This window comes from Lagenorhynchus albirostris, chromosome 10 (genome assembly GCF_949774975.1).
Source record: "Lagenorhynchus albirostris chromosome 10, mLagAlb1.1, whole genome shotgun sequence".
In the NCBI taxonomy this organism is placed as follows: domain Eukaryota; kingdom Metazoa; phylum Chordata; class Mammalia; order Artiodactyla; family Delphinidae; genus Lagenorhynchus; species Lagenorhynchus albirostris.
This window is the reverse complement of record NC_083104.1, coordinates 71,112,772-71,138,968: the sequence shown is the minus strand read 5'-3', so window position 1 is coordinate 71,138,968 and position 26,197 is coordinate 71,112,772. Positions and strand designations below refer to the sequence as shown.

The 26,197-nt window shown below is 51.7% G+C and overlaps 2 protein-coding genes across 3 annotated transcripts in view; one reads left to right on the top strand and one right to left on the bottom strand.

Moving 5' to 3' along the window:
• Window positions 1-240: 240 nt before the first annotated feature.
• CIMIP3 (ciliary microtubule inner protein 3) lies at window positions 241-20,112 on the bottom strand. Of its 2 annotated transcripts, none has more exons than XM_060162890.1 (2): window positions 19,648-20,112; window positions 241-1,887 (listed from the first exon to the last, which is right to left on the bottom strand). In XM_060162890.1, the coding sequence occupies exons 1-2, from the start codon at window positions 19,735-19,737 to the stop codon at window positions 1,558-1,560; spliced, it is 420 nt and encodes a 139-aa protein (XP_060018873.1). In that variant the 5' UTR covers window positions 19,738-20,112; the 3' UTR covers window positions 241-1,557. The 2 variants fall into 2 exon arrangements, with proteins under 2 accessions (XP_060018873.1, XP_060018872.1); XM_060162889.1 differs by lacking the exon at window positions 19,648-20,112 and adding an exon at window positions 2,763-2,937.
• Window positions 19,650-26,197, top strand: part of C10H6orf132 (chromosome 10 C6orf132 homolog) — a 25,957-nt gene continuing 19,409 nt past the window's right edge. The window contains exon 1 of the mRNA XM_060162882.1: window positions 19,650-19,984. Coding sequence (XP_060018865.1) covers window positions 19,840-19,984 — 145 coding nt within the window. The 5' untranslated portion in view covers window positions 19,650-19,839. The remainder of the gene's footprint in view (window positions 19,985-26,197) is intronic.

Sequence of the window (26,197 nt, the reverse complement as noted above, 5' to 3'; positions counted from 1 at the left end):
GGCGGAAATAGGAGGACGGTGGGAAGCTTGTGTCAGGAGCGACTGGCTTCCCGGATGCCCTCCTCAAAGCAGCGGAACTGACATCTCCAGGCGTCTATCTCCTGACCCTGGTGGACGATTATTCTGGAGTTTTGAACTGGAGAGGCCCTAGCCCCTATGTCCAGCTCAGGAAGAGAGAAGAGCCGCTCTGGAAACCGGGACGTTAAGGGTTGATGAAAAGTGACACCCCCACCGCCCCCCGCAAGCTCCTTCTCACACTGGTTCCTTGAATGACAACCAGGCAGGAGAGACTTGGTACAGATGTCAAATGGCCTGCTTCCAGCCTAGGATCACCAGACATTGGAGGAAAGCTTCTACCTTGAAAGACAGCCTACCTCGAACGCACAGAAGAAACTGGATTCTTCGCTGTTAGGTGATATTTAGGAGGCCCTCTCGCCCTTTCTCTCCACTTACCATCTTCTTTTTAGGAAGGGTATCCAGGGCAGCCTGGCCAAGCACTGGCTGCTGGTCTGGGTCCTCAGCATCCTGTCCCTTCACCCCACACCAGCCCCAGCCTCTTGTGCTCTAGAAGAATGCTCCACTGAATACGCCACGCTACCTAGAAGGGGATGTGAATCCTAGACATGAAACCAGTTGGATTCACCCAGTGGTGAATTTAACCACTGACTCTCTGGAAAAAAAGAAACCCCACTTTATAGGTGTTTGCTGGTTTCCGTGGTGTAAACACTTCCACCACGGCTGATTTCAAGCTACCAGCAGGAAGTCACTGGTTGAGGAGTTGGGAGATGTCCACAGTCAGCTGTCACAGGCTGGTCTGAGCTGGTGCCGGCAGGCCATCGGATCCAGGCCTGGGTGGCAGTGACCAGAGCTCACTGAGCTCAAGTGCCCTCTGGCTTCATCCCCCTTCTCCATGAACCATGGCCCATGGCCTACCTCACCTCAGAGTCAGTTCTGCTGGACCAGAGGTGAGACTTGAGATGGGAAATCCATCCCTCGCCAACAAATTACAAGTCAGAAGAGGTGGTTTTATGTAAAACTAGGGCTGGAGAGGAGGCCCCCTGGAGACCGGGTTTGCTCCCTACAGGACTTCCCCATTCTCCAGGGGCTGCTCCAACCCCCTGTCATGGTCAGTTGATGTATCTCTTTCTTGTTGTTGGATGGCTTGCCAAGCCTGGGCCACGGGGAGGGCGTGGCCAGTATGGACTTTGCTTGGGACTCAGGCTCTGGAGGGGAGTTGGGGTTACTCTTGGGGTGAGGTGACGAGAATCAAGTCTTTCCAAGTCTTCAGGCACCTCTGGACATAACATTGCTTACGACACCCCTGTGGCCTCAGTCTACCCACCCACGGCCACCCATTCAGATGCCAGGGAAAGGCAGGACAAACTTTAATTGCTGCTGAGAAGTGAGACCTCCTTTGCCATTGTTGACAGTGGGCAGGGCACAGCCGTCCTAGCCCAGACACTTTCTGCTCCTCCAGGAGGGAGCAGCCCTTCCCCTCTGGGACCCGGGATCATGGCGGTGAGGGTGCAGGGTAGGGGGCTTCTGACTGGCACAGGTCTACGAGCGCCACAAGACCGGGTTGGCAGGAGGCACGTCGAAGCGCTTGCGGGTGTGGTCGGTGTCCCGGCGGTACGGGGAGCCGCAGGTAGGCTTCTGCAAGGTGTAGAAGGGGTTCAGGGTGTTGGAGTACTGGGAGGTGTAGAAATTGAACCTGAGCTTGTTCGGGTTCTGCCCCCTGGGGTCCACCACCACCGGCACATAGGCCTCCGCCAGAGTCTGTTCATGGTCCTGCTTCCACGACCTGGACAGGGGACAGCGTGGAGCCTTCACCTTTTTGCCTGATGGCATCTTCGGCCCATGGCTGAATACTGAGGGTTTCTGTGAGTCCTGGGAGGAAGGAAAGAAGGGGAGAGCTGGAGCATCGGACACCGGGACTTTGACCGCGAGGGCCAGAGGCAGGAGGGAGGGGACAGGGGCACTGGTCAGAAGCCCACAGAGCCGCCCTGGAGCTCTGCTGACCCTGGAGCCAGACACCTCCAGGTAGGGAAAGGCCTTCAAGGTCCACTGACCTGACCCTGCTTCTACAGACCTCAGTTTGCTTCTTAAAGACATAGGCCAGCTCAGAGGCTGGGAACCTGGGAGTTATTCCTCAAACCGCCCCCAGCCCCTGCCCCTTCCCCCTGCATCCAGTCTTTTTTTTTTCTTTTTGGCTACACCGCCAGGCTTGCAGGATCTTAGGTCCCCAACCAGGGATTGAACCAACCACTAGGTCACCAGGGAACTCCTTTCCCATGCATCCAGTCTGTCCATCGATGTCCCCCACATCCTCCTCTCCCTGTCCTCTGCCACCGCTCCATCAGGCATCCATCCCCTCTCCCACAGGGTTACTCCAGCTTTCTACCAAGGCTTCTGCTTCCTCATCTCTTGCCTTTTCAGCCTGCACTTCACACTCACACCGAATTAATCTTTCTATATTAATGGCCAGAACGTATGGCTTGTCCTCAAAGCATCTTTTGCTCTCTGCTGCCCAGAAAATAAAAGCCAAGGCCCCCACCCTGGAAGGCAAGACCTGTAAGGACAGGGCTCCCCCAATCCTGTATTCAGTCACGGTCTGCCTGTGACTTCCTGGTCACATCTGGTCCTTCCAGGCGTCATGTCTTAGCTCAGGCTGTCCCCCCAGACTAGTGTGCCCTCACTCCCACCCATCAGGGAAACTCTTTCCTGTTCAGCCCTGAGCCCCTTAAAAAGCAGTGCTCTCTTACCCTTACCCGTGACATAGCAGCCTCTAAAATCCTATTCCTTCTCGTACTCCAGGCCAAGGCATTGAGTGAGCACTCGATAACTATTGGTTCAACATAATTGGATTCCAGTAAGAGGTTGCTGGCCTTCCCAGCAGCCAGCCAGCCCATTCTATTCCAGAACACCTCTCATCGTTACAGAGTGTGTCTCCTACCCAACAATGCCTGCTCTACTTAACCACTCTCGGTTGATTGGGTATGGAGGTCCACCCTCCTAGGAGGGCCCCATGGCCACCTTTATCACATGGTACTGACATTTATTGGCTCCTCTGTCCACCACACACCTTGGCCATCCTGTGACCGAATCGTCGTACTTACCTTTGAACTCCCCACACGATCTCCCAGCTACTGGATACCCTTCACTAGGGATCTTCATAGCCGTGACGGTCCAACCCAAAGGATGAGACGCCTGAGTGTCAGGTGGCTCTGTCCCACTCCCCCAGGCTACAAATCACAATATTTTGCGCCCTAGGTGCCGTGCTTGCCTCATCTTAATCCCAAATTGTGGTCCTTCCGGGCTCTTGCTAATGTCCCAACAGCCTGTAAACTGCTCCCAGCGGTCAGGACCTGCGTCCCTGGGGCTTAACCCAGTGCTGGCACAGAGATAAGCTGGAGAGAGGGATGAGCGCACGAGCCATCATCAGTCTTCCCAGACTCGTCCAGGCTCAGCCTTGGGACGCAGGGACAAGCAGAGGGGCAAGCACTGGAAATGAGGTATGACAGTGATAATCAACGATCGTTTTTCACCGCCATTTATGAGCACTGCGCCAAGCTCTTTAAGTGACCCCTCACATTAACCCTTTAAGGAAGGTATATTATTAGCCCCATTTGTAATTGAGAAAACTGAAATAAGGAGGTTATTCCCGTGTTTAGGGTCACGTGGCTGGTAAGGAGCCAGGCTGCCATGGGAACCCAGGCCTGGCTGACCCCAGGGACCACACCCTGTACTCCACAGCGTGTACTGCCGTATCCACAGCACTGTGGGGCAGGGCCTGCCTATGCATTTCTGTCCTCATTCTGTCACCTTGCTGAGCCCTTGCCAGGGGTGCTGGGCGGCAGGCGAGCAGTCAAGGTGGCCCCTCCCCAGCCCTCAGGCTCACTGGTGAGAGAGGGCAGCCCAGCGCCTCAGTTTGGCAGGGACACTCGGGGTTTTGAATGCTGGATTTTGGTTCCGGGTCTGTGGACCCTGCACGGACAGGATGACACACCGCGAATGTGAGGTTTATTCTATGAATTCGCTCTTAGTGCAGCTGAGGATGTGACAGCAGTTGCTCCATCCTTTTGTGCAAAACGATTCCTGAGCTCCTCTTGTGAACCAGGCTCTGGGTGTGGAAGTAACAGAGACACTACACACATGAACACAAATATGAAACCCTGGGCAGCAGGGGTCCCAGGTCTCGGCACCACTAACACTTTGGGCTGGATAAATCTTTGCTGTGGGGCTGTCCTTCAATGAAGTATGTTTAGCATCAGCTCTGGCCTCTTCCCACTAGATGCCAGTAGCCCCCCCTCCCAATTGTGACAGCCAAGAATGTCTCTCCCATTGCCAGTGCCTCCTGAGGGCAGTGAGAATCACTGCTATAGAGTCCATGACAATTTCTTTATCCTCAGTGTTGAGGCTGACGGACTGGCCCTGCAGAATTTTCCTTACCTGGGCCACAGAAGTGGCTTGGGTTTTTTCCATGTTAAGCATGATTCTGGGGACTTCCCTGGTGGCGCAGTGGTTAAGAATTTGCCTGCCAATGCAGGGGACACAGGTTCGAGCCCTGATCCAGGAAGATCCCACATGCCGTGGAGCAACTAAGCCCCTGCGCCACAACTACTGAGCCTGCATGCTTCAACTACTGAAGCCCGCGCGCCTAGAGCCCATGCTCCAAAACAAGAGAAGCCACCGCAATGAGAACACCGTGCACTGGAACGAAGAGTAGCTCCCACTCGCCACAACTAGAGAAAGCCCGCACGCAGCAACAGGACCCAACACAGCACACACACCCCCAAAAAAAGCATGATACTGAGGTTCTGGTCCTCCTGACACCCCGGGAAGGCTCATCCTGTGGCCACAGAGGTGAAGGAACTGCAGAGGCCCCACCCCCTACCAGCCCCTGCTCCCCAGCAGTCTTGGCCACCTGGACCCTGCACCTGAGGCTCGGGAGCTGGTGTGAGGGGTGACAGAGGCATGTGCTTTCAGAAGAGTTGGTCGGGGGGGATCTTCCTACAGGGGGAAGGGCAACGCTCTTTGCTAACAGGATTGAGAATCTACCAAGTGCTAACCACTGAGCTCTGCAAAAACCCAGAAGAGCCATTTTGAGATGTTACTCCCATATTTCAAATGCAGAAACTGAGGCTCAGAGGAATCTAAACTTTGCCTAAGTTCACACAGTTAGTGAGTGGCGTGTAAGAACCTTGAAGAAGTCGCACAACTAGTGACCAGTTAGTGCAGGAACCGGGATTTGAACCTTCCCCTCCCTCTCTACCCCAGCCCAGGGCCTGGGTCTCCCGTCAGTTATGCCCCAGCTGCTGCTGCTGCCCCTACACTTGGGGCCCTGGTTAGGGGGACCCAGGACCCCCAGGACATCCAGGGACTAGACCCACACAGAAACCGGGGCAGAGGGACAGCCCCAGGGAAGGGGAGACGGAGGAGGAAGAGAGAAAGGAGGAGGAGGGGGAGTGGAAGAGGAGGTGGAGGGGGAGTGGAAGAGGAAGTGGATGGGGGAGGGAGGGGGGAGGGAGGGGGAGGGAGGGGAGGGGGAGGGAGGGAGGGAGGGGGAGGGGGAGGGAGGGGGAGGGGGAGGGAGGGAGGGAGGGGGAGGGAGGGGAGGTGGGGAGGAGGAGGCCCAGGCAGTCCCAGCCTTGCCCTGCCCCTTCCGGGGGCCCAGCCAGGCTCCAGGTGACTAAGCTCAGAGGGCTGAGAACACCCCATCCGGCCAGCCCAGGAGGGAGGGTGGGGCCCGACTGCATATTTTCCAGGTTAACATCTGGTTTCATTTAACCATCTGCTCCCCTCTCAGGAGGTCCTCCCTGTCAAATGCACAGCGTGTGTGTGTGTGTGTGTGTGTGTGTGTGTGTGTGTGTGTGTGTGTGTGTGTGTGTGTGTGTGTGTGTGTGTGAGAGACTTAGAGAAGTGGTTCAAAACTGGGTGTATTCCCCCCTCCCAGGGGACATTTGGCAATGCCGGGAGACATTTTTGGTGGTCACTACTGGGGGGTGCTACTGGTGTCTAGAGGCCAGGACGCTGCTAAACATCCCACACTGCACAGGTCAGCACACAGCCACACATCCCCACCCCCGCCCCCACAAGGAATGATCGGCTCACAAGGTCAGTAGTGAGTGCCAAGGTTGAGAAAACGGGTTTAGAGGTTGAAGGAAGATCCCCATCTCCCCTATCTGCTTCCTGCAGCCTTAAGCCTCCCATTCCTCCTGTTCTATGGGGGATGGGGGGTGGGGCAATGAAGCTTAAAGGGTAAGGAGGGGGTCCCACCAGCCCCTTCCCTCCCTTCTGAATCGCACTACCCTGTTTCAATTGGGTTTTGAGTTAGAGCCAAAAGAAAGAATCTGACCCCCTCCCGCTATGACTTCCACCAAGGCCTTTTAGATATACAGTGTATATGTTTTCCCCTTATACCAGGATGTAGAATGGGGAAGAGAGAGACTCAAGGGTGCCACTTTCTGAATAGGGCAAGAAGACCTCATTGTGATATGTCTGTCCGCCCAAATACTTCAGACCCCCTGCCCATCTGCTGGCCTAGCCCATGCCTGACACTCCACCATTAACACCTCGCTTTTTCAGGGAAGGCCTGTGCCCTGTGAAAGTGCCAACAGCATTGGGTGAGGCAGCTGGTGAAGGCTCCCAGGGCACCTGGTACTGGAAATGTGCCTGGCCTTTGAAGTTTGAAGGCTGAGCTCAGGACCGGACTCTGCCCTTACAGGTCAGGCATCCTTGGGCAAGTCGCTGAACCTCTTTGAGTTTTACTTGCCTCATCTGCAAAATGGGGCTAATAAGGCTATCTACTGCACCAGCTTGTGGTGCGGCGGGGCGCGGGGGTGATGAGTCTCGGGAGCTGTAAAAGCAAATGGTAATTATCATCAGCCTTGTCCAGCTCCTACACCGAGGTGTCGACACACCCCCCTGAACCTTTATGAGCACATATTTGCCTGCAGTGGGGACAAGGGGGACTTTGAAGGGAGTCAATGGGAAGGCCTAGCGGGGGTCTCAGCTCCCTCAGGGGGCCCTGTAGCAGGACGGCCTGGAATTTAAATTCCAGCTCCACCACCCACTGGGTACCAGCTCTTCCACAAATTTTTTTTTTTTGGCCACACCGCACAGAGTGCAGGATCTTAGTTCCCTAACCAGGGATCGAACCCGTGCCCACTGCAGTGGAAGCACGGAGTCTTAACCACTGGACCACCAGGGAATTCCCCCTGTGCCTGTTTTCCCATCTATGAAGTGGGAATAACAAGAGAATCTATCTCATAGGGTTACCATGAATTAATGAGATATTCTCGGCAAGGTAACTAGACCTCTTCAGCACTCAGTAAACGTTTGCCAGCATTATCACGTGTCACAACTTTGCCTAGGAGGTGGGGCCATGCAAACTAACAGTCCAGGAAGCCTCTCGGGGAAGTGAAGGGGCAGGAACCAGAGAAATTGATGGTAGCCCACTCCTGCCTGCCTCCGCCTCCTCCCGGGAGACAATGACAGCTCCACAGTTGGGGAACAAGAGTCAGGCAGTGTCCCTGGCACCTAAGCCTTTTGTAAGAGGCCTTCAGCTCCCAGCCTCACAGGTGGGCCTGGCTGGGGCCTTCATGCTCCTTTCTGCCAATCAAACTTCTTGTGACCTTGGGCTGCCCTAATCCAACACTGTGATGTCATCCTACCTGGGACATCCTTGACCAGGGCCTGCCTTGGTGAAGAGATGGAATTTCTGGTGGGCAGGGGCTCCAGAGGTTTTCAGGGACTCTTGAGAGGGTACTGGGATGCCAAGTTAGGGAGAATTATATAGGGCTGGGGCATTGTGACCCCTCTTTGACAACACAATTCCTTCTATCTTCCTAAGGAGATACAGGGGCAGGGCTGAGGGCTGAAGTTTTAAGGTCTGGATGGGTCTTACAACCTTGATACTGACTCACTCTGCACTTCCTTCTTCCCACAATTCCCAGGACCTTTGAGCTGTGGGTAGTGGGGTGAGTGGAGAGAGGAGGAAAGCATCCTAGTTGTTCAGGTGCCTCCAGCAGTCCTAATATTCCTCCAGCGCCCTCATGTTTCTCATGATTTCACAAGAAATCACTGACGGGGAATAAATGTACCCAGCCAACTCTCCATTCCCTTTCTTCCTCTCTTTCTATCTGCCTTCTAAAGTACAGAGATGGGGCTTCCCTGGTGGCGCAGTGGTTGGGAGTCCGCCTGCCGATGCAGGGGACACGGGTTCGTGCCCCGGTCCGGGAAGATCCCACATGCCGCAGAGCGGCTGGGCCCGTGAGCCATGGCCACTGAGCCTGCGCGTCCAGAGCCTGTGCTCTGCAACGGGAGAGGCCACAACAGTGAGAGGCCTGTGTACTGCAAAAAAACAAAAAAAAAGTACAGAGATGAAGGATGGGTGGGGTGGAGCTTAGTCACCTGGAGCCTGGCTTATCCCCAGGTGGATGAATGGATGGATGGATGGATGGATGATGGATGGACACATGAACCCATGGATGGACAGACAAAGGAGTGGGAGAGTGGATGGGCAGGTGGATGGATGTGGGCAGGTGGATAGATGGTGGATGGGCAGACCCTCCTGATTTGAGCCCTGGTCACCTTCTTAGTCTCATCTCTTGTTATCTTTTCCCTCACTCTATGCAGTAGCTACTTTCTTAAACATGCCCTGGGACTTCCCTGGTGGTCCAGTGGGTAAGAGTCTGTGCTCCCAATGCAGGGGGGCCAGGTTCAATCCCTAGTGGAGGAACTAGATCCCGCATGCATGCCGCAACTAAGAGTTCACATGCCACAACCAGAAGATCCTGCATGGCAATTGAAGATCCCGCATACCGCAACGAAGATTCCACGTACCGCAACGAAGATTCCACGTGCCACAACTAAGACCTGGTGCAGCCTAAATAAATGTATATATAAATATATTTTTTAAATGCCCTGCTCTCTCCCCTCTAAGCCTTTGTATTCAATATTTGCTGTTGCCTTTCCTGGACCACTTCAAACAGGGGGTTAGGAGATGAAGGGATGGATGGATAGGTGGGTAGACAGGTGGCTGGGTGGGGTGGCCATGGCTGAGTGGATGGGCAGATGGTCAATGAGTGGATCGATGGTGGGTTGCTGTGGTATAGAGGATGGGATTGCAGGCCCAGGAGCCAGACTTTCTGAGCTTGAATCCTGGCTCTACCATTTCACCAGTTGTGTGACATTGGGCAAGTAATTGACCTCTCTGTACTTCTGTTTGCTCATCTGTAAAATGGTTGGGCTAAAGGTCCCTAACTAATAGAGTTGGGCAGAACATTTAGGACAGTACCTGGCACAGAGTGAACACTCAATAACTATTAGTTTTTATTATGTTTGGGTGGGTAATTGCTTTGAGGGGTAGGTGGCTGAATGGGCTGTCCTCTCCCCATCTTCAAAACCTGACCCCTCCCCACACACACCTCCTTAGGGTCCCGTCTCCCCAACACCAGACTTGGTGGGCGCCTTCCAGGAATGTGTCAGAAATGCAGGAGTGCCCTGGGTCAGTGGGGGAGGAAAGGTGGAGGCCCAGGGTGGCAGAGGCCAAGTAAGCTGGCGACTTCCTGCCCTCAGCCCACTGGCTTGGGCTGGGCCCAGGGCTTGTTTCCTTCCTGGAACTGTGTCAGCACTGACTGTCGGGCACGGGGTAGACTTTGGGACCCACAGGCAGATTGGGGGTTGAGGTGTGGATGACTTGTGCGCTCTGCTCAGATTGTGAGATCTGAGGTAATGACCATCAGGTGTGAGCCCTGATGGTAATGACCCCTAATTTCTGAGGACGCTGGGAGAGGCCAGGAGCGGAGGCAGGCAGGGAGGAAGGGGAGGAAGAGCAGCCCTGCCAGAGCCTCTGTTCGGGGATCTCCAAGGCTCTGGGCAGATGATATCTTGCTTGGGAGAGGGTGGGAACGAGGGAACGGGAGCTTGGAGCAGGGCCCGCTGCATGGTAGGTGCTGAGTTATATTATTATTATCATTTCTAAGCTGCAGACAGCACGGAATCAGTCCTGTCTCCTGGAAGCCCACCCTTTCTGACTTCTCTGCCGCACTCCCAGCGTGAGATCATTTTATTCCTCATCAAAATTCCCGGAAGGTGGGCTGTGGTTGAGAGTGGCGCAGTGGTGGCTCAGTGGTTGAGAGTCCGCCTGCCGATGCAGGGAACACGGGTTCGTGCCCCGGTCCGGGAAGATCCCACATGCCGCGGAGCGGCTGGGCCCGTGAGCCATGGCCGCTGAGCCTGCGCGTCCGGAGCCTGTGTTCTGCAATTGGAGAGGCCACAACAGTGAGAGGCCTGCGTACCACAAAAAAAAAAAAAAAAATTCCTGGAAGGTGAGGACCGTGATCTGTACCCCACAGCGCTCAGTGGGTGTTTGGGAAGGATGGGAAGAGCTAGTGAGACTCAGGGCTGACTTGTGGAGCCCAGGAAGATCCAGAGACCACCCCCACCCCTTGCCACACACACACCTCTGTTGTTGAGGTGCAGGCATGTGGCTTTCAGGGTCCTGCTACTGCCTTGCAGGCTACTTAGAGGTAGCCTGCTTATTTAAACATCCTCTCTACTCCTCCTTACCTGCTGTGTGATTTGGACAAATTACTTTACCTCTCTGATCCTTACGTGAGTTTCCCTTGCTGGACTTCAAGTACAGGCGGCTGAATTATTCCTACAGCTCACTTCATGGTGCATTAGCACCACTGGTCCATGAAGTCCTCCTCTCTTGTTGTATTAATTTTCCCTCTTTATCCCCAGTCTCCAGCCATGCTCTCCACCCACCCCCACCGGAGGCAACCATTCAAATGTGCTTAATGAGTATCTTCTTGTTCATATGTGTTTGCAAAATATATATTGTTGTTTTGTGTGCAAGTAGTGTTCATTTACGTAAGTGGTTTTGTGTGTTTTAGACCTCATTCTGTTGTTTACTTTGATCGCTACATTCTGTTTTTTAAGATCCATCTGTGTTGCTATCTAGTTACTTGCTTCCAAATGCTGTGTATCCCTTCTCCACCCAGGTGTCTCCAGTTCCCCATCCCCACAAACAGCACTGCAATGACATCACATCCATGTCCCTTTATGGACCAGGGTGAAGGTTTCTCTGGGGCCTACTCCTAAGACAGAATTGACTGGTCATAGAGTATGAGCAGATGTCATTTGAAATCTTCTTTTCTCCATCCATAAAATGGGTGTATTGCCCCTTCCTTGCAGGGCTGACTTGATGGTAGTGGCTTAATGCACGTAATACACTCGGCCCCCGTGTCTGACACAGAAAAGATGCTCAGTGAATGGTAGTTGCAGCTGCTGATCCTTCCAGGTCTCAGGGACACACACACACACACACACACACACACACACACAAGCTGGACCCAGGAGAGGTCGCATGGAAACGCACCCAGGGCTCAAAGTCCCTGTTCAAGTGTTGGTCTCCAGAACAAGTGAAAAGTGTTGCAGGGCTGTGCTGATTCCTAGAGGGTAGGGACTGATCTTGAAGGCTAGACCTCCCACACCAGAGCACAGGACTGGTGCAGAGGAGACAGCCATGCCCAGGAAATGCTTCCTGTATCCCAGTGCTCACCTCACTTTCCTCAGAGACGCCCTATACAGGAGGGCCAGACAGCCTCATATGCTGTTCTGCCTCTGCTCTGCAAGCCAATGAGCACTTTAAGGAGATGAGAAACTACACCTGAGTATTGGAGCCCGCCATCCCATTTTACAGATGGAGAGACTGAGGCTCAGGAAGGCTCCATGGTCTCACGGGAGGTTAGGGGCAGAAGAGCCACTAGACTCCACATCTCCACACACCACCACCACCCCCATCCAGTGTTCTTTTAAAAAAGAAAATGTATTCTGTGCTAAATTATGTTCTTTATTATTTGTAGAATTTTAAGTTAAAACAAATGATCTACGAACAGAGCACATTACTGAAAAGTAAAAATCCCACATGTAATCCTGGCATTCCCCCTGAGCCATCTCCACAGTCTTGTTTCCTGCTAACCCCTGGCCATTCACAAATACACTTTATCTACCTGTAGTCACAATCTACATGAAATTTGGTTTTTTGCTTTTGTACTTAACAATCTTTTTTTTTAAACATAGACACATGATTTCAGATGGTGGGATGTGTTTTACAGTGGGATGTTTTGGTCTGGCCTTCGAGGTAACCTTGTAGACACCTGCCCCACCCTGTCTCCTGGGCCCCGGTGTAATGTTCCTTCTGGAGGTTCTTTGTAGAATTGGTACTGCTCTTGTGCAGACTCTCAGGGCCTCTGTTCTGTCTTTGCTCTTCTCTGTTTAGCATCTGCATGCCCAAAGTCAGGGTAGGGAACCGGGGCAGGAGCACGTAGGTACTAAGGAATCACCATGAGTCAAGACTCTGTTGGGTATCTTAACCCCTTATCTCGTTGAATCTCATAAAAACCTGCATTAATAGCCCCTGTTTTACAGATGAACAAACTGAGGCTCAGAGAGGGAGGTGGTAACTCAGCCAAGGTCACACCCTTGCTAAACAGCACAGTCAGGATTCAAACCTATTCCCCAGCAAGGGTCTTTCCCACTGTGCCATGGTCCCATCCACAGAGCCCACGGTTACAAAGGGAAATGAGTCTCTCCCCAGCACCCCCTAACACACCACTCCCTACCCAGGGCTGGACCTTGGATCCTCACACTCTTAGGCACCAGGTAATGACCCTGACCCCCTTCTCAGGATGTAGGATTCCACACCAGCCAGACTTTCTCTCAGCCTGATCACACCTCCTGGCACCTGCCCAGCCCAGAGGAAGGCCGAGGTTGGGGGGATTGAAGCCCACCCTGCCCTGCAGGCTGAAGGGGACAGTTTCAGGAGCTGGTCTGGTAGAAGGTGTCTCCAGCCTGGAACACGGGGCTGGACGAGGTGAGCTGCAGCTCAGTGGCATGTGGAAGTTGGCATGACGGGAGTTTTGACTTTTGCCCCTGCAGAGCTAGCTGCAGAGACCTGGGTCGGGGAATGAGGTGACTCTCAGGGTCTCTCAGCCTGCCTTCCCCCCACTCAGAGAGCACTCCCCCAGCCAGGAGTGTTTGGCTTTGTTGGAGGAGAGACCACAGCTCTAACAAAGGCCTGGCTGGGTCTCTGGGGAGACTGCACCTGCCAGGCCCTCATCCCACGCCACATTCCAGAGCCGGCCAGTGAAGTTGGCTCTTGGAGGTGACTAAGTCATTGCTGAGCCGAGATTTAATCACAGGATTGGGCTTTTGGCTGTTTCTTTTCCTGGGGGAGCAGGTGTGAAGTGTTGTCATTAGATGGAGCGGGGCTACAATGGTCTGGGAGGCTGAGCTGGACAGAGAATCAGGCCCCAAGCCTGCTCCAGAGAACTCAGCCTCCAAAGCTGCCCACCCCTCACGCACCAACATGGGAGTGGAATCTGGGTGAAATGGGTGGTGTAAGGGCAGGGAGAGCCCTGCTGTCCGGACTCAGCAGCCTCCAACGCTTCTGGTGTTCGTGGGTCACTCTCGTTCCCCCCTTCCCTCCATCCCCAACCAAAACTAACCCCAAAAGCAAGGGGACCAGAAGGAGGAGAAGTGAACAAACACTCGGGGAGTGGCCCCTGGGTGCCAGGCCCTGTGCCAGCACTTCACATCCTTTATCTCACTTCATCTTTCTCTCACTTCATCTTTCTCTCACTTCATCTTTCTCTCACTTCCTCTTTCTCTCACTTCCTCTTTCTCTCACTTCCTCTTTCTCTCACTTCCTCTTTCTCTCACTTCCTCTTTCTCTCACTTCCTCTTTCTCTCACTTCCTCTTTCTCTCACTTCCTCTTTCTCTCACTTCCTCTTTCTCTCACTTCCTCTTTCTCTCACTTCATCTTTCTCTCACTTCATCTTTCTCTCACTTCATCTTTCTCTCACTTCATCTTTCTCTCACTTCATCTTTATCACTTCGTCTTTCTCTCACTTCGTCTTTCTCTCACTTCGTCTTTCTCTCACTTCGTCTTTCTCTCACTTCGTCTTTCTCTCACTTCGTCTTTCTCTCACTTCATCTTTCTCTCACTTCATCTTTCTCTCACTTCATCTTTCTCTCACTTCATCTTTCTCTCACTTCATCTTTCTCTCACTTCATCTTTCTCTCACTTCATCTTTATCACTTCATCTTTCTCTCACTTCATCTTTCTCTCACTTCATCTTTCTCTCACTTCATCTTTCTCTCACTTCATCTTTCTCTCACTTCATCTTTCTCTCACTTCATCTTTCTCTCACTTCATCTTTCTCTCACTTCATCTTTCTCTCACTTCATCTTTCTCTCACTTCATCTTTCTCTCACTTCATCTTTATCACTTCATCTTTCTCTCACTTCATCTTTCTCTCACTTCATCTTTCTCTCACTTCATCTTTCTCTCACTTCATCTTTCTCTCACTTCATCTTTCTCTCACTTCATCTTTCTCTCACTTCATCTTTCTCTCACTTCATCTTTCTCTCACTTCATCTTTATCACTTCATCTTTCTCTCACTTCATCTTTCTCTCACTTCATCTTTCTCTCACTTCATCTTTCTCTCACTTCATCTTTCTCTCACTTCATCTTTCTCTCACTTCATCTTTCTCTCACTTCATCTTTCTCTCACTTCATCTTTCTCTCACTTCATCTTTCTCTCACTTCATCTTTCTCTCACTTCATCTTTCTCTCACTTCATCTTTCTCTCACTTCATCTTTCTCTCACTTCATCTTTCTCTCACTTCATCTTTCTCTCACTTCATCTTTATCACTTCATCTTTCTCTCACTTCATCTTTCTCTCACTTCATCTTTCTCTCACTTCATCTTTCTCTCACTTCATCTTTCTCTCACTTCATCTTTATCTCACTTCATCTTTCTCTCACTTCATCTTTCTCTCACTTCATCTTTATCTCACTTCATCTTTATCTCACTTCATCTTTATCTCACTTCATCTTTATCTCACTTCATCTTTATCTCACTTCATCTTTATCTCACTTCATCTTTATCTCACTTCATCTTTATCTCACTTCATCTTCTTAGCAACCCTCAGACGGGGGGGACTGTTATTACTCCCATGTTACAGATGAGGAAACGGGGTCAGAGTTCTTGCTGACGTTTTTTCTACTTCCCTATATGCAAGCTGTTTACCAAGCCCTTCCTTTCTTCCTAAGAAATGTCCCACAAACTAACAACTTTACTTTCTGTTTCTACCACCGGCATGGTGTCCACATCCCCTCCTGCTTGAATCAATACCAACTGATTAACCAATTAACCGATCAATTACGCAGCCTCTCTTAGCCCCTCAGCCTACACTTTCTCCTTCTCCTGGCCCTTCATCCAGCTGCTAGATGATCCTTATACACAGCTGTTACCACCAGTCACCCTTGCCTGCTCCGTTGTCTGGTAACCACTGACTCTAGGCCTGAGCTTCTCAAACCTTCACATGCTCTTGAATCACTTGGGGGTCTTGTTAAAGTACAGATCCTCTGCTGGGTACCTTAATGCAACAGATCACTGAATCTCATAACGGCCTTAAATTAATAGCCTGTTTTACAGAAGAACAGGCGGAGACCCAGAGAGGTTACCCAACGTCTGGAATGGAGCCAGAGATCCTATATTTCTAGTAAGATCCCAGATGATGCAGAGGCTGCTGGTTCGTGGTGGTCCACACTTCTAGACTAAACTCTCCTGCTGAGTTATTTTTTTCTTTAATTTTTACTTTTATAATTTTTTTTTTCTTTGCGGTACGCGGGCCTCTCACTGCTGCGGCCCCTTCCGCTGTGGAGCACAGGCTCCGGACGCACAGGCCCAGCGGCCATGGCTCACGGGCCCAGCCGCTCCGCGGCATGTGGGATCCCCCTGGACCGGGGCACAAACCCGCGTCCCCTGCATCGGCAGGCGGACTCCCAACCACTGCGCCACCAGGGAAGCCCATTTTCTTTAATTTTTAAACAGCAAATATATTTACCATGGTTTGAAAATTAGAAACTGTAAAAAGGTGTTCAGTGAAAATTCTCCCTCCCACTCCATTTGCCCAGTTCCCCCCACTTCCCCCCAGTAACTACTTTTACTAGTTTCTTATGTATCTTTCCATAGTTTCTCTGTGCAAATACAAGCAAATATGATCACACGTATCCTGCCCCAAATGGTAACACACACACACACACACACACACACACAGACAGACACGGTTTTGTTAACAGTTTATCAGTTTATCTTGTAGATAACTGGACACAGTCGGCTGACTCATTGATTTTTAGAGTTGCATTATTATTCCATTGTGTGAATATGCCATAATTCATTTAACCAGTCATTGTTAGCTGGACAATCTGGGTTGTTTCCGATTTTACCAGCTGGCCTTTTTCAGCCCATCATACCCTGGCCAACCTTGCTGTGACCTCCCTCCCATCCCCCAATTCCCAGCTCCACTATCCTAAGTCCCTGCAAAAGTTTTTGCTCCTCCTACATGCCCCCCCCGCCCTGATCCTCCAGCCCACCCTGATTGCTCCTCCTTTTGTTAGTCTCCCCCTCATCATTGGCCTCTCCACCCTTCATCTCTCCATGTGTCTCTCCCTGTCTCCCCAAATAGACTAAAGCAACTTGAACTCAGAAACCATGTCTTTGATTTCTCTGGATCGTTCACAGCCCAGAGCTGGGCACACAGCGGTTCTCAAGAATATTAATTATATGGTGGAAGTTGTACATGAATGGAGCCACTGGATGGTGGCTCTGCTGGGGTAGTTCAGGGTGTAAGAGCCCAGGAGCAACCCAAGGTGGGAGGGACCTCGTACCTCAGAGTCTCCTAGAAGGAAGCCCCTATCTCATGCCTGAGTGTCTTGAGCACTCCCCTCCTCTGAATTCTTGTTGTGTGTGTATTAGTGACAGCAGTCACTGTTCTGTACTTGGTCATCATGGTCCGCCACCTTGAATCATGTAAACCCAGCTTCCTGATGAGACCCTAAGATCCTCCATGGTAGAAATAAGACTTCTATAATTCTCTTCTATCCCCAGTTATCACAAACCCTGAGCACGGCACCAGGCAACTGGGACAGCCTCCACAAATACTCCTTGAATGAACAGGAGTGCCACAGGAGTGGGTGGGGTAGGACAAGGTTGACCACAGGCGTGTCACCAACCAAGAACATTTGGGAAACACGAGTGTTTTTGAAGATGCTCTGTCCCCCAATCTGTTCCTCAGTCCCTCCCCTCCTGGTGGGAAAACAATGACCTCACAGCCACAAGACTTGAGGGCCCTTCTCATCCTGTCCCTTGACACCGGGGGGACTTTTCAAAAATGTTACTGTCGTGAAAAACGAACAAAAGCAGGGGACTTCCCTAAATTAAGAGATTAAAGGAACATGACGAGCAAATGTAATCTGTGAACCTTGATTGGGCTGTGGACTGGAAAAAAATCAAAAACTAAAATGACATCTTGGGGGGATAATTGGGAAATTTTTAATGTGGAGTATATTTCAGATGTTAGTGTATCGATGTTAAATTTATCGAGTGTGATAACCATATTGAGGTCATTTAGGAGAATGTCCTTATTCTTAGGCAGTGGATACTGAAGTAGTGGTGGGTGTGGTGAGATATGCCATGATATCCACACCTTTCAGCTGTCAGTAAAAAGAAAATGAAAAGTGTGTGTGGTGTGTGTGTGTGTGAGTACAGGTGGTCATTTTACTCGTCTTTCAGATGTTTCAGGATGAAAAGTTGAAGGGAAAATATCTGGTACAAAGAGCAGTGCCACCCCAACTGTCTGAGAGAAAGAGGAGGAGAAATGCAGCGGGGGTTCTGATTGGGTAGCTCAGGGGAAACACTCTATCTGTGACTTGATCGCCCCCCACCCAGCCTTCCACCCCTGCTGCCCAGAAAGCATCCAAATCTAACCCCTTGGACTGACTCTCCCCTACTCTCTGCATCTTTCACACAGTCTCCCGGGTCCTCATCTGATGGGACCTCCCCTGGTGGACAGCCACCCCCAGCCTAGCTAGTATAGAACTTGAAGCAACTTAAAGGTTCACAGCTCATCTCCCTGGAGAATGAACTGAACCTCTGTGGGCTTGACCCACCTGGAGTTTTTAGAAATTACATCCACTTAGAGGATGAAAGGGACCCCTTATACACCGTTGGTGGGAATGTAAACTGGTGCAGGCACTATGGAAAACAGTATGGAGGGTCCTCAAAAAAATAAAAATAGAACTACTATATGATCCAGCAATTCCACTCCTGGATATATATCTGAAGAAAATGAAAAAACTAATTCAAAAGATACATGCACCCCAATGTTCACAGCAGCATTATTTACAATAGCCAAGATATGGAGGCAAGCTAAGTGTCTATCAGCAGATGAATGGATACAGAAGATATTTCATTTATATATATACATGTAAATGTGTATATACATATACACACACACACAATGGAATCCTACTCAGCCATAAAAATAATGAAATCCTACCATCTGCAACAACATGGATGGGCCTAGAGGGTATTATTCTTATTAAAATAAGTCAGACAGAGAAAGCAAATACTGACTGCTAACACTTATTTGTGGAATCTAAAAAATAAACTGAATGAATATAACACAACAGAAACAGACTCACAGATATAGAGAACAAACTAGTGGAGGTGGGAGAAGGAAGGAAAGAAGGACAAAATAGGGGTAGAGAATTAAGAGGCACAAACTACTATGTATAAAATAAAAAATCTACAAGGACATATTGTGCAGCACAGGGAATATAGCCCATATTTTATGATAACTTTAAATGGTATATAATCTATAAAAATATTAAATCACTATGTTGTACACCTGAAACTAATATAATGTTGTACTTCAACTATATTTCTAGTTAGATTTGGATGCTTTCTGGGCAGCAGGGGTGAAAGGCTGGGTGGGGGGCGATCAAGTCACAGGTAGAGTGTTTCCCCTGAGCTACCCAATCAGAACCCCGGCTGCATTTCTCCTCCTCTTTCTCCCAGACAGTTGGGGTGGCACTGCTCTTTGTACCAGACATTTTCCCTTCAACTTTTCATCCTGAAACATCTGAAAGACTAGTAAAATATATATTCACTTAGCTTCACAGAGAAAAGAAAATGAATTTGGTATTTAAAAAAAATGCCAAGATTTAGTCATCCTACATGCTCTTTGGAGCTCTGTCAATGAGGATACTTTCCGCCCTAGTCATCAGATCGGGACACTAGTTTTTTGCTTTTTTAGTTTTTTTATTTATTGCTTTTACCTTTTTTTTCTTATGGGCATTTCCTTACAGGCATGGAAGATGCCTGGCCCACATTTCTGAGGGCCCCTAGAACCCTTCAGCGCGCGCGCTGTGTCCAGCCACTTCCCCAGTGCTGGGCGCGAGAGTCGTTTCCGAAGTTCCGGATCGACGTGGTCACGCACCTCCTGAGAAGCTGGGAACTGGCCTGCCCCCTCCCTTCCCCGGGGGACGAGGGGTGGAGGAGGGGGGCTGGGAGGCGACCCGGGGGAGGGGGCGGGTCGTCTCCGCGGCTGGGCGTGGGCTGGGCGAGGTCCCGGGCCCACCGGGCCCCGCCAACAATGGCCAGTTGTGGAAGGAGGCGGCAGGAATGCGGCCGGGGGAGTCGGGCGGCGGGCCGGCGGGGCGGCGGCGGCGGCGGCGGCGGCGGCAGCCGCGGGGCGGGGCTGGGTCGCAGCCGCAGCCTCTTACCTGTCCAGGTAGCTCGCATTTCCCGGCGAGCGGCGGCGCCCGCAGCACCTGTCTCCCGGTGCGTGGGCGGGGAGGACGGCGCGGGGGCATGGCCTGGTAGAGGCCCCTGGGGAGACGGTGAGGAGTCCAGTCCGGAGCAGGGCAGGAGGCGGAGGAACGTTCCTCCCCGGCGCCTGCTCGACCGGCGGCAGCATGAAAAAGAACCCGACGGTGCAGGGCACCTTCAGCAAACTCTTCGGCAAGAAGCACGCCAACCCTCCCGCCACCTCCCTCTACGCCACCAACCCCCCCTGGATTTTCACCCAGGAGGCCCCGTCGGAGGGGACCCGGGACTTCGGTGAGTGTGCCCGGGAGCCGGAGGGCGCAGGGCTGCCGGGCGGTCCCCCCACCCCGGGGGCGACCTCCCTCCCGGGACTCCGGGCGATCCGCGGCCTCCAGGGCGGGAGACGCGGCAGCGCAGAGGGGAAGGAACGCGTTTGAACCTGTGTGCTGGCCGGGCAGGAGCCTCCGGCGAGAGAGGTGTCTCTGGGAAAGGGAAGGAGGGGCCCCTTTCCACAGCGAGGTCGGAGACCTTTGCGGGGGTCCCCGCATCTGATCTTAGTCCCTCTTCCGAGGTGTTTATTTTCCCTCCTCTGTGGAGGTTATATTTGCGTTATTGTTGCCAGAAAGGCTTCCCGCGGTTTGCAGTGCCCTCCCTCACCCTTCCCCCAGCAGTACTGTTGAGTACAAAGGGTTCCCCTGGATCTGAGGACTTGAGGGTGGTCCTTTCAACCCCCCACTCTTTCCGCTTCCGCCGTCCCCCCACCCCCATTTCCCAGCCCCGCTTCGCCTGGCCCGGGGTCACAGGCAGAGAGGGAGCTGCTATCTGCGCGCCCACACACTTGGCTCTGCCCTGGGGAGGCCCAGGAAAAATCCACAGGAGTCACTGCTAGCAGGATACCAGCCTGTGCCAGACACCAAGTCACTTACTGGGGTCACAGGCTCTTGTCAGGTCAGAGGGAGAAGCCCCAGACCCGACAGGGGAGGCTGAGGAAGCCCCTCCTGACTGCCAGCCGCCCCTGGCCCCTGCGTCAGGGTGGTGTGTCTGCAGGCATCCGAAAACACCATGCCCACCCTGCCTTTAAAGGGGTTCTGCCTGTGGGTCACCTTATCACTGCATCTTTCTGCAGTTTGTACCCTATATAACTGAGGGGGAATCCAGGGGGTGGGGACAGGAATTCACTTCTTGTGTATGATCTGAGCTTCTGGGCCCAAGGAGGGTCACCCATCACTGCTTTACCTCACCTGCCTTCATTGTCACCCCATTACCTTCACTGACCTTTATGGCCACTGTGTGGGGACCCACAGAGGATGTTACAGCCTCAGCCCCTGCTATTGGATTCACTTCAGCACCCAAGTTGTCACAGTTGGGACACAAGGCACCCTGACAGGAGCAGGGCAAACAAGACGTTGCCTCTCTCTGGCCCAAGGATCTCAGACCAGCTGGTGAACAGAGCTGACCGAATGCTGTTTAGCCCTTTCTGAGTCTTTGCTATAAAAGAGTAAGTGCAAAAGGAACAGAGAGAGATGACCTCTGATTGGAACTAGCATGTGAGCTGAGAGGGAAGGGCACCCAGCACTGCGAGAGCAAACAGCAGGAGCAAAGCCTACGAGGGCCAGGGTGGCTTGGAGGCAGGGTTTAGGACCTTAACAAACACACATGTCCTGCCAAGTACAACTCTGTGAGGCCTAAACGCCTCTCCTCGCCTGGGTCCCAAACGTTTGTCGACCTCTTCTTAGGTGCAACGTACAGTTCTAAAGTCCTTGTGTTGTTGACTTGTTGAATCCTAGCCTATGATCCTGTTTGACAGGTGAGGCAACCAAGGCACAGCGAGGTTAAGTAACACGCCCAAGATCACACAGCTTTAAATGACGGAGCCAGGGTTTTCTCAAGTGTCCAGTTCACTGATTTTTTTTTAGTAGACTTATCAAGTTGCGTAACCGTCAGTGCAATTCAGTTTTGGGACATTTCCATTACCCCACAGTTTCCCTCATGATGCACAGCCAATATTTGAACCCAGGCGGTGGGGCTCCAGAGACCACACTCTTAGCCGGCTTGCAGAGTGGACTTTGTGGAAGGTAATCAAGGGGGAATTTGACTGGAGGGGCATCTGCTTGAGAACACCTCCCCTCTCACCCCCCCCAACTCCTTCCCCAAGGGGAATGCCTTACACACTTCTGTACATTTTTGCCTTACATACTTCTCTGCATTTTTGCCTGCACTGAACAGACTGCAGGTGGGGTTCAGCCCCTCCAGTAGAGAAATGCAGGTATGGTGCCCTGTCGCCTCTAGCCAACTGCTGCCTCCACCAGCAGGGCTGGAGCCCAGGGAGGCACCTCCTCCCGTTCCCCAGGGCAGGGCTAAGTCTCCATCTGACTCAGCCTGGTTGCACCACATGGTGGGGTGGGAAGCAAGGTGCACCCAGCAGGATGGCTCTCCAGTGTTTCTGGGGTGTTCCTCAGGGTGCCAGTGGGTGCAGCAGAGGTCTTCCTGCTGAACAGGACATGTGCTCGGAGTTGGGGAGGGGAAGGACCCGTGTTGGGGATTCTGGGATGCGATGAAGATCCCAGACCTGTTTTGGAGTCCACCTCTGTCAATAAGCGGGGGCCTAGCCACTCTCTGGGCCAGTTTTTTTCTTCTGTTAAATGGGGCTGGTGTCCAGACTGCTTACAGAATGACTGCTTGAGGTTGGTATATGACAGTGCTTTGAAGAGCATTAAAAGGAAAAACACTAAAACAAGGATTGGCAAATTATGGCCCATGGCCTGTTTTTGTAAATAAAGTTTTATTAGAACACAGTCAGCCGTGCCCATCATTTGCATATCATCTGTGGTTGCTTTCATGCTACTAAGGGCAGAGTTGAGTCACAGCAGCAGAGACAGTATGGCTCACAAAGCCAAAAATATTTCCTAGCTGGCCCTTTACAGAAAAAATCTGTCGACTCCTGCATGATTTATTATTATCAGGGCATTTCCAACTCTGAGCACTTCCTGCTTCAGTTCCTGTAGCTGAGGCATGTAGAGGCCATGATAAGAGCTCAAAGGGGTTGGGATTAGTTTCATAGGGTCCCTGAGTCTGTGAAATTCTCTGAGATGCTGGCGGTATCCAGCCCTTGGAGAATAGCTGGTAGGATGGAGGGGGAAGAATCAGTGTGGGAGTGTGTAAGGGAATTAAGGAGTAACCACTTGCTCTGTGGCTACAGTCATGTAAAAATCTGTTTGCACAAGGGTAGGCTGGGTGCAGCAGGTAAAATGCAAACAGTCATGTGAAGGTGATGACAGGTAAATTTTTCTTTACAGGATTTCCCTAACATTTATCCAGTAACTATTAGAAGGGCTTCACTTAATGCGATTGCAATCCTAATTAAGCCTCCTGTGAGCCCACCCAAGGGTCTTAAAAGGCTGCACAATTGCTTTTAAAGTACGTGAGAAAGCAGAGATGTGGATCTTTACAAAGCTCAGGATAAGGGACTTGCTGCAGCCTGAGACAAGGCTGCTAGTCGCTCAGGACTCCTCCCTTGCCTCTTGGGTTAGTTGAGCCAAGCTTCTTTATCTACCACCACCCCACCCCACCAACAGGACGCCCTGATCGCTGGGGGCCCGCCTTTCTTGTTCCTCCAAAATGTAAATCACCTTCCTCCCAACCACCTAGAACACTTATTTAAAATGCAGATCCAGGGGGCCCACCTGGGGTACATGAAGTCAGAATCACTGGCTAGAACACTTATTTAAAATGCAGATCCAGGGGGCCCACCTGGGGTACATGAAGTCAGAATCACTGGACTAGGACCCAGATTCTGGACTTTTCACCAGCTCCTGGGTGATTCTTTTATATGGGAATATTTGAGAATCCTGGGGTTTCCTTCCCCAGATGGAGCTGGGCCATTCTCTTTCCCCTGAGGACTTTTTGCAGTTCTAAATAAATGTATAGGGACTGTCCCAGCTCCTTATCCAGGAGAACCCCAGTGCTCCCTAAGGTGGCTACTCGTTCTGGGGTCCCCTGCCCTGGTGTCTCAGGCCAGGCTAACAGGTAGGAAGCCATGAACCCCAGGGGCTGAGCACATATTTCTGGCCAGGGACAGGCTGGCACCAGCCTACCGAAAGGGAAGCTGACCTGTGCATGGCAGGGGTGTGGAGATTTTTGTTTACTCCCGTCCCCTGGAGGTGTGCTGTGGTTTGCTTGCAGCTCAGCTCAGCAAACACACACACACACACACACACACACACACACACACACTCACACACACTCACACACACACACACACACACCCCTCTACTGTCCCATTATATAAGCTCCTCTTGTTCCTGACACACACACACACACACACACACACCCTCTAGTGTCCCATTATATAAGCTCCTCTTGTTCCTGACACACACACACACACACACACACACCCCTCTACTGTCCCATTATATAAGCTCCTCTTGTTCCTGACACACACACACACACACACACACACACCCCTCTACTGTCCCATTATATAAGCTCCTCTTGTTCCTGACACACACACACACACACACACACACACACCCCCTCTAGTGTCCCATTATATAAGCTCCTCTTGTTCCTGACACACACACACACACACACACACACACACACACACACACACACACACACACACACACACACACACACACACACACACACACACACACACACACACACACACACACACACACACACACACCCTCTAGTGTCCCATTATATAAGCTCCTCTTGTTCCTGTAGTTCAGCTCAGAAAGCCAGGCCCTCCCTTGACCACTGCAGACTGGCCAGACTGGCTACAGGGTGCCCTTTCTCTCCCAGCCAATAAATTAATAACAATAATAACATCATCATTATTATTATCAGTTATTTATTGAAACAGGCACTATACTAAAAACTATGTTTTGTCAATTATACTCAGTGGCTCAGATAGGTTGAATGACTCAAAGGCATTTCAGCTCAAGGCAGCTGAAAAATTAAAGTGCATCCAATCACCTGGGACCTTGTTAAGATCAGATTCAGATGCACTTTGAGAAGTTCCCAGGTGAAGTCCGGCAGGTCTACAGGCCATACTTTGGGCAGCGTGTTGTAGCGGAGGGCCTATTTGCTGCACTCCTCCCCCCTCCAGTCCCCAACCCCAAGGCTCCTCCCGTTGTGCCTGCCCCCGCACTCTGTGGCCCCAGCCCAGTCCAGTAACACCTTTGGAGTCCCCTCTGTGCTTGGACAAAGGCTTCTCTCCGGCGCACCAGGTCAGACCTGCTGGGGCTTGCTGGGACAGACCAGCCTTTTCAGGTTCCTGTCATGTGGCCTTTTAATTAGCAAGGAAGGGCCTCATCAGCCATTTGTGGGTTACATTCACCTGGGGCCCCCTGCTGCATCCCTGAAAGGCTGGGCTTCCCCTAGTGGCCAAGGATCAGATAACCCACTTCAGTGGGGTAGAGGTGAGGGTCTGTTTTTGGGTTCTGGGTGACACTGGTCAAGGTAGCAAACTCTCCCAAGCTAGAACACCACCGCTTTTAAGCACCTGGAATTTGATGAGACCTGTGGCCAGTGCTCCTGGGGCCATTTGGGGGGGTCCTGGCAATTTGGGACCCCCACACCGTTACCCCAGCCTTCCTCTCACCTCTGCTAGCTTTTTTGTCTCCCTTGATTTTGGGAGGCTTCTCCCAAAATGATCCCCATTTGACGGGTGGGGAAACCCAGCCTGAGGTGCTACATGGAGGAGCTGGGCTGTGACCCCAGATCTGATTCCAAGATGCATTTGTCTCCTCTAGACCTCACCAACTTTCCAGTCTCACTCTGGAAGAACAGGAGACCAAGGAAAGAGATGCTGAATCCCTGTGTGATTTCCTTGCTGTCCTGGCTGTGACCAGAGGGAATTGGATTCTAGAGTCAGGTTGCCTGGGCTTGGATCCTGGCCCCTTTTACTCACCAGCTGTGGGACCTTGGGCAGGGGACTTAACCTCTCTGAGCCTCAGTTTCCTCATCTGCCAAATGAGGATAATAAGAGTACCTCCCGCACAGGTTGTTTTTAAAACAATTTTATTTATTTACTTATTGGCCGTGTTAGGTCTTCGTTGTGGTGCGCGGGCTTCTCATTGTGGTGGCTTGTTGCGGAGCACGGGCTCTAGAGCACGTGGGCTTCAGTAGATGCGGCGCGTGGGCTCAGTAGTTGTGGCTTGTGGGCTCTAGAGCACAGGCTCAGTAGTTGTGGCTCATGGGCTTAGTTGCTCCACGGCATGTGGGATCTTCCCGGACCACGGCTCGAACCCGTGTCCCCTGCATTGGCAGGTGGATTCTGAACCACTGTGCCACCAGGGAAGCCCCGCACAGGTTTGTGAAGGGGGATGTAAAGAGCACTTAGAATGGTGCCCAGCTCATAATATGGCGTATCAGGTGTCAGAAAGTTACATTTTTATCATTCATTTCCTCTCTAGTTTGGACCTGTCTAGGATCTGGGGAAAGAGCTCAATAACTGTCTCAGAGCTCAGCCTCCATGGAGATCCATGGGCAGCTTTT